Below are 8,843 nucleotides of genomic sequence, written 5' to 3'. Positions count from 1 at the left end.
TAATTAATTAAATATCTGGCTGCTTTCAGGGTCATACTCTCTTCAATACTGCAGGTGAAGTGAACAGTTTTACCCTGATCGAAGTGGAATAAATACAGACTTCTCAAATATAGCTATAGCTGTATGTAACCACCCAGTCACTGGGAGTCAGGCAGCATATACATTTAATTGATTGATTGATGTATGGTATGTATGTTTGTATGTATACAGACACTTCATTCTGGTCAATCTTATCTCACCAAGCATGGCTTTTAATCCCATAATGGAGAGGCAGTTGCTAAATCAACAGTTGATTAGAGTAGTAAATCTATTTCAGGCTTGTATTATTTTGATGTCTGGATAACAGAAATACCGCATTTTTCCTATTATTCCTTTTAGTTTGTTATATAGAGTAACTAACTGCCATACACTAGATAAACTGGTATTGTGTTGCCCTTGTTTCTATGTATTACTGGCCCTGGATTTTCTTTAATATTCTTATAACATTTAATGGTCTATAAATGATATTCAGTTAAGATCTTGACATAAACACAATGAACCTTTTTTTAATTTATACTATATGTCTGTCCATGTTTTGAATGATACCAGTCATATTGTTATGACAGTTGTCAATCTTATGCCGAGTGTACTTCACATAATTTAGTAAGGTCTGTCTATACTAAGCTTTTTCTAACTATCCTCAGTTTTAAAAATGCATGTATTGTAGGAACATAGTACATCAATCAGCTGCTGCAATCCATGATGTTCTGAGAAAATGGTATCAACAAATCTCTATTCCTAGTCAACAAACTTCCCTGTTAACAACTGATCCATCAATATGGACATCCATCAGTATAAACTGTTAAATTAATGTTTTTCTTGTTTATTAATTGCAATAAATACATGTATTGCTAAATCTTTGGGGCCTGTTGCACTGGCATGATTTGCATGTCATGCTCTGAAACAATATGGCTATTTTCACTGACACCTACTGCCACACACCTGCAGAGTTTCCTCTGTATTTTTTGTCGAAACTCTTTAGATCCAAAATAATAAAGAAATGGGTTAAAGCAGCAATGGAAGCTGGCCGTTGCAAGTGACAGTTTGTATTCCACATAAAATGATTTCTTTTGGAAAACAAGGATATAATGGGTCACTGACATGACAATGTGAGGGAGGTAACAAACCGTAATCAGAAGCAGCAACACTATGATGAAGTAGATAGTCTGCCTCTTGGTCTCTCTGAACTGAGAGGAAGATGAATGTCGAAGTGTTAATATGATTGAGATGTAGCAAAATCCCATGATGATCAAGGGTAGGAAGAAGAACAGAAATAGCAAGGATCCAAAATAAGCAATAAATTCTGTTCGGGTGTTAAACATTTCTTTTGGCAAAACATCAAAGCAGGTGGTGATAGGAAGCTGCTGTATACGAACGGTGAGCTTATGCTGCATCAGGGGGAAGAGTGTCAGTAGAACCAGGGCCCAAGTGCTGATGCACACCAGGAAAGAGGCCCTGATTGTTCTTCCCGCTTTGTAGCGCAAAGGGTGGACAATGCCTACATACCGCTCTATGCTAAGGCTCATCATAGTTAAAATGGAGCAATGTAGGTTCCCGTATGACAGAATGGTGACCACATGACACAAGACATCTCCAAAAGGCCAATTGTTTTTCTTTAGATGGTAGGCAATTTGAAAGGGGAGGATGAAGCCATAGAGCAAGTCTGAGATGGTTAAATTAATGCAAAATATGATGGTGGAAGTCCAGGGCCTTGAATACCAACAAAGGAACAACAAGGAGATTAAATTGAGAGGAATGCTGATACTGCAGTTGAGCATGAAAAGGGCTGGCAAAATCCTCTGGATCGCATCACTCTGAAGGGCGGCCAGTGTGATATTGGTCACGTTTCTGGGACTGTTTACAAGTGGCATCTCTAGTAGACTTTTTGATGTGATGGCAACGAAAATGTCCTGAACTATCCTTCTTCTGAAAATTAGAAGAGGCTCAGTTCTAGATTTAAGAAGGAGAAATACAGGTTGGTGAAATAATCCTTCACTGCAACATAAACATTGTGTTTCTTCTTCAACTATTAATTGATTTGTCAAAAGTTCAGTTAAAAACTTAAAGCTCACCATGGTTATAATGGAGCAGTGTAGGTTCCCATGTGACAGAACCGTGACAACACAACACAAGACATCTTCAGGAGGTCCATTATTTTACTTTAGATGGTAGGCTGAAAGGGGAGGGAAAGGGAAGCCATTTATAAAATATTTTATTTAAGAACCATATAAATATTTACACTTGCTACAGTGACCCATGCCCTTGTCTACATTGATGCAATGCTCTCTACATGGGGCTGCCTTTAAAGACCATTCAGAAGCTGTAGTTAATTCAAAGTGCAGTGGCCCATGCATTAGCTGGTATTTGCCTCTGGGAACACATCACACCAATGTTGCAGCCCTGCATTGGCTGCCAATAGGCTCTGGATACAATTTAAAGTTCTGGTGCTAATCTATGAAGGCCTACATATTTGGCACCCATGAAACATGGAAGGACTACGTTTTTTCTATTGGAATCAGCCCAGTCAGTTCAATCTAACTGGGAAAATCTGCTAGTGGTTCTCACTTTGGGTGGTGGTGGTGGTCAAGGTTTGTAGACATTTCTTTTCAGTGGCAACACCTTCCAGTATATATTAGATTAGTTCTCCACAAGCAACTCAAAATGGAGCTTTTCCAGAAGGTGTTTGGGCTGTGATTTTACAGATGAGTTTGTTTTATATAATTTGTTTTTGATCTTTTTATTTAAGTGGACTGCAAATGCTTCATTTCCATATTTTTATTGTCTGTGGTTTATTGTGTCCTTTATCTCTGTGAACTGCCAAGGACCTTTGGGTTTGCGGAAGTCTATAAATGTTATAAATAAATAAACATTTATAATGGCAGCTTAACAAAGGTGGACCATACTACTAATGAAAAGAGTAATGTGGACACTTCATGCAACTAGGCCAGAGTTGCCCCAACATGAAATTTAGAAATATTGCAATATAACAGATTAACATTATGTCCTATTAGATATTGGGAGGACCACACTTTGCTTTTGACTTGTATGCTGACAATTGAACTTCAAAAAGCAATGTAGGCCAGGGGAAGCAGATAGGCAGGGATAGGACAACATCTGCATTTGATTTGATTTTAAATTACATTAAATTAAAATGTCAAGCAGTTTACTCCTTATGTATGTCATACTTTTTCTCTGTTGTTTTAGAAATTTGGAGAAGGATTGTGGAAGGTAGGACTATCTCCAAGTCTTGGGAGGCCATATGTAACCTGAAGCCTCAGGGTGTGCCCCTGAGCATTAGAAGCTTACTTTGAGTCTAGCTGTGATGGGACATTCAATACCAGGTCATAATCCAAAAATTTAAAAGAAGGTTAGCTATGAGATAGACAGACAGACAGACAGGTAGATACTGTAGATAGAATATTGAAAGGGTATGGTAAAAAATGTCAAGAGGGCAATTGCAATGGTGTGATTAACACACGATGCACACAAAAAACAGGTGGCGCTTCCATTGTACTGTTATGGGCATCATCTTGATTTTTTTATTATACCCTGAAGGCACTGTTGATATATAGGTAGAAAGAAAGAGGAGTGCTGGTTCAAGGATATATAGCACCCCAAATATCTGACTGATGGTTCGACCTCTTTCTGATGCAAAGATTTGCATTTTTAGAGTGATTTCGAAGGAGCGGTGCATTGGTGTCTCCTAAGCTTTGGTACCCTAGGCCAGTGCCTACTTGGTCTTAGCCTAAAGCCAGCCCTGAGACAGAGATATAGAAGACAGTTAAGGAGATATGTTATATATTCTAGCATTTGAATGATCTTTACCAAAATACGGTATCCATTTTTTTCCTGATTTTTCTTTCCAGAATATAATTGTACTTCTTAAACTGCTGAAGTAATTCATGGATTGCTTAGGGAACTTTGGCTATTGGTGTTCTGGAAATGAAATAAAATAGAGAGCTTATTATATGGTATGAAAAATCAGTAGATGTAGGAAGAAGTATAATAGCTATTGTAGCAGCCTGAAGTTGTAGAAGGAGGATGGGAGATGCTAAAACACAGCTTCCCAGAAGGTTGAAACAGGCAGATAGTGTGGCAGAAGCTAATATAAAATAGGGATAAATGGTTCCATTGCAGCAATGCTAAGATCTGGGCTATATCACTACAGAGAAATATGCATCCAGATGAACTATTGCCTCTACATAAGTTTTAGGTGCTCGTTGATGTAGTTTATGGGTTCCCATATGTTCTGAACTACAGCTCCCCTATTTCCTGCCTATGCTATCTGTGACTCATGGCAGTAGTAGCCCAGAACATTTGGAGAACACCAGAGGTTTTCTAATTTCATCCCAGATTACATTCTAGTTTTCAAAAGGATTTCTAAGACCCTTCAATAAAAATGGAAATATACTTTTAAAAAATAGGAAGATTGAAATCTTTTTGTAAGAATGTCTATATGGAAAAGGATGAAGATAGAGTTGGTAGGGCCTCATGCGGGGATGATTCATACTGTTAAATACTGAAAAGAGAATTCACATGAGACTGCAGATGCTTCACTCTTATTCCTCTTTTGATCTGCTTGCTTGCCCCCTGTATCCAAAATTAGAAACTGGATGACTGCAACAAACAAGGGAAGAGAGTTAGTGATGACTTACCCTTAATCTAGGAATGAGTAATCTGTAGCACTTCAGGTTTTGCTTAATCACAACTCCCCATCTTTTGTCAGCATTGCCAATGGTGAAAAATCCTAAGCATTGTGGTTCACCAATGTTTGAAGAGCTGCAGGTTCCTATCCTCTACCAGCCCCTAAGCAAAGAAGGTCTGTTCAACCTTCATGTATAGAGAAACCATGACTGTACTCATCTGTTATATCTTAGCTTTTGCTCTTCTGAACACACTATCTGACGTGGTGAGCGTATTTCAAGGTTTGCTGCACAGCATGGAAGAAAACAGGAGGCCTTTCTGAGAACCATGAAAAAATATTTAGAGGTAATGCTTCTTCATATCAAGGGTGCAGAGTGACACCCTTCAGTCTACTCAATAGTATATGGGCAATGACTTAGGCCAGGAAAGTATGTGGCTCAAGTGTTATGGTGGCAATGGCTTGTGTAACTAAAGATATAAGCACAATCTCCCAATGAATCAGTGTCTCTGTGTGTTCCCACCTTCCTATCATAAGATGGGAAATCCATAAAAATGGTACAGTAATCCTCCAAATAGGCTTATATACATACCTTGTTATATCTTTTGTGGGTGATGCAAAGCACAGAAAAAAGCGTAAGTAGTATTAAGCAAAGAGACAAAATAAGCAAATCTAATTACATCTAGTTTATACCATCCCTACCTTTCTACCTTACTTCTTTTTGAGAACCTCATAAACTGCATCCAACCATTTCTTGCTCAATATTCCCCTCCTTTCAATTCATTCACATTTTCTTCAGATATTTGTTTTGCAATTCACTTGTCATTCATTCTCTGTAAACCACCTCATGTAATGTAACTTTTTAAAAAATAAAATAAGGCTTAACCTAATTTAAGCTAATTAAAAACAAACAAACAAACCAAAGCATCAAATCCTGGTTCTATCCATATGTGCAACATGGCTCCACAAACTTTGCTTCATTGCTGCAAATGTGTGGTTTAAGAATGGTCCTGACAAATACTGCCCATTCTTGTTCTGAACGGAATGACTATTCTAAAATCCAGTCCCCCTTTTCTCTATCAAGTAGAGTTGTACAGTATATCTTCTTTTCCATAAATAATTCTGAAGTGGGTTGAATTATTACTTTTATGTATGTATTTTATAGGGTTTCCAGATTAAAAATCTGGCGATACCCCTTTGATAGTTAATATTTAATCCCATTATTCCTACATTGAAATTCCAAGCATGTTATTAAATAAGGAACTTGCATTATGGGGGCTTATTTACAGCCTATCTAATAGGACAGATAGAATATAGTGTGGAAACAAGGGAAGTGGGGCACACTGCTTGTATGGCTTGTTGTTTTTTTTCTGCCACATATTTGCTGAGTTCAGTGTGATTGTGACATGCTTTGGAAATATTAAGAAATCACTCGATTTTCCTGTTATTGTTTCATGCAAAAAAAACAGGAACTAAGTTGTTGTGGTATACATGGCATTGGGACATCTTCTTTCTTCACACTTTCATTAAGAATGGAAGAGTATTCCATGCCTCCATAGGTAAACTGTACCTTTGCTTGTCCTTGAGGGATTCAAAAGCTCTCAGAGAGAACGCTGAACTAATTTAGCACACGCACTCACTTCCTGTTATGGAGCATTTCTTTGCACATTTTCTTTTCAGTGTTGCTTCATAAATATACAGGGTATACCAAAAGTCAGGCCCAATAGACAAAGTCAGGCTCCAAAGTCAGACAAGTAATTAGATAATTACTTTAAATTTTCAAATTGATTGCCATATTCTTGTAGACACTTGCTTACTCATTTGATGCACGGCCTAAATCCCTAAAAACAGTAACATTTTCTCGAAAAAAATAATAAAACATATGATTGGCCTATGGGGCCTGACCGACCCCTCCCTCCCTCCCTCCCTCCCTCCCTCTTTCTTTCCAAACATTGATTGTGCTGAATCAGTCAGCACATCCAAGAATGTTTGAAAGTAACTCCTGATACACAATTATACAAGTGGAGAGCTCTCTGGCTCCAAATGGTTGGATGCCTTATTGAAACTGAAGCACAAGGAGAAGAACGCTCTGTTCAGAGAGATGCATGCATAAATGTTACAAAAAATAAAAGTGTATTATCATAAATGACTCTTAATAAAACTTCCGTATTCACTATTGCATGAAGAACCTGATCAAACCTCAGATGATCAGTAGCTTAGATTACTGAGACAATCAACAGGAAGACTGAAGCAGATACTTCAGGTGATACTTGAAGCCTCAATTTTTTTATCCTGCCTTTCTGCCAAAAAGACTCCTTTAGGTGCTCTGAGCTAACAAAGAATGTATTGTGCAACCTAGCAAAGCAAATTATGAAACAAACCTAAACAAACAGACCAAAAGAGACTCAGCAGCAGAAAGTACCTGAGCTTAATCACAAGTTTAGCAGAATAGCTAGGTTGATACAGATACCCCAAAGACAAACATTTAAGACACTGTGTGTCCTTCTATACCTTATGGGGCATTCCATAGCCTGACTATTAGGTCCATGCTATTATTCAGTAAGATGCTTTGAAGTACCTCTCTGGATCCATTCGTCAAAACTGTGAAGCTGCCACAGCTGGATGGAGGTTAGGCTTCTTTGAGGCCCTCCTAAGGAATACTAGACATGCATGTGGCTGCTAGTGATTTACACAGCTCAGAGCAATTCCTAATGGCCAACATACACCTGCATTGAATATGTGGTTGAAAGGATTGAAATTTACATTATGTTATATAAGACCTGCTGCCCCATCTATCCTGCTACCAAAGATACATCTCAGGCAATGGTGCCATATGGGGTGCACTAAGGACAGGGATTAGCAGATCCCCCCAGCTTTGTTTCCCTCCATTTCCATCAAACATCACCAGCTAGAAGGGAAACATCTACATCACTGTCGTTAATGTGGTGTGGGGTTGGTGAGGAGGCAAATTTTAAGTCATTATTAGACCAGCAAGTATAGTTATCTATCAAAACTGCTCTGGTTTGGTAGAAATGTTGCTTGTGGATACATTCAAAGAAGTCTGACTATCAACTGATGATAGATAGATAGATAGATAGATAGATAGATAGATAGATAGATAGATAGATAGATAGATAGATAGATAATATATATTCTGGAATAGCACTAAATCCATGTCTGAAAGAAACCTGCTAATTGATAACTGCTGATAATCAGGCTTCCTTTGAAAGCATGTGTACTGAATCAGAGCTGATGTTCAGACTTCTTTTGGACATGGATTTAGCATGATTCTGAAACAGCTCAAGCTACAACTGATAGACATGGGCAGAGTTGTGACATGAAGCAGCAGCAAGAGCACCATCTCCCTCTCTCCCACGTCATTGTTCATTCCCACCACTGCCACCACTCATCAGCTGCCTTCACCTATGGTCACATCCTTTCCAATGAATTAAAAAAAAGGTCTTTAGACTAACTGTGCAGTGATACTCATGCCATTTCCCTTCCCTACCTTTTCACCCCAAAGTTTCTAGTTACTGTCCTTTAACAATCTGACTTATTCAGAAAGCTATGAAATACTGGAAAAAAAACACCCTATAGTAATTACTGGCTCATATGCATTAATATTCAGAACTTATGGGGGGGGGGGGAATGAGTAAACTGATACATTGTAGGAAATAGCATTTCTTTAGATCTGTAACATAGCCTAGAGAAGTGCATCTCTCAAAGACTGAGTTTTCTGCAACAAAGACCTGTTTCTGAATGAGCAAAAATATCACCATTTATGTAATTTAATGAGCAAAATATGAAAGAGCTGTTTGGTGGCTCTAAATGTCTAGTAAATGTGTGGGTGGTGATTTTTCATAATGGGATTTAGCATTCAAATGCAGATCTGAAATTCTGGCAGTTGCAGTTTCAAATATGACTTGAGGTTGTTTGGTTGAGGAAACCTGCGACTGATAGATACATAGATAGACAGCAGGACAGATAGATATGGCTCTGTTTGACTTATTAGTGCTACACACACAAGTACATAAACACGTATGTATAGGCATAAATAGTAGCTATAGTAGCAACACATAAATACTTATTTTTAAATGATATAAATGTCCACTACATGATCTTTTCTTTTAGACATTTGAATGCCAAAAATGCTTGTCTGAGT

At 38.0% G+C, this 8,843-nt stretch overlaps 1 protein-coding gene across 1 annotated transcript; it reads right to left on the bottom strand.

Annotated features, from left to right (window-relative positions):
• Nucleotides 1–890: 890 nt before the first annotated feature.
• LOC112542172 (P2Y purinoceptor 8-like) lies at nt 891–2,114 on the bottom strand. Its single transcript, XM_025174297.1, has one exon. It carries the CDS (start codon nt 2,112–2,114, stop codon nt 891–893), a length of 1,224 nt encoding a protein of 407 aa, XP_025030065.1.
• Between the last annotated feature and the right edge of the window lie 6,729 nt (nt 2,115–8,843).

This window comes from Python bivittatus, unplaced genomic scaffold, assembly GCF_059951505.1.
Source record: "Python bivittatus isolate LINGU-HERP-01145 unplaced genomic scaffold, Pbiv_v1 ctg000350_np1212, whole genome shotgun sequence".
NCBI lineage: Eukaryota > Metazoa > Chordata > Lepidosauria > Squamata > Pythonidae > Python > Python bivittatus.
Note: the sequence above shows the minus strand (reverse complement) of the source record. Positions and strands in the feature narration are given on the sequence as shown.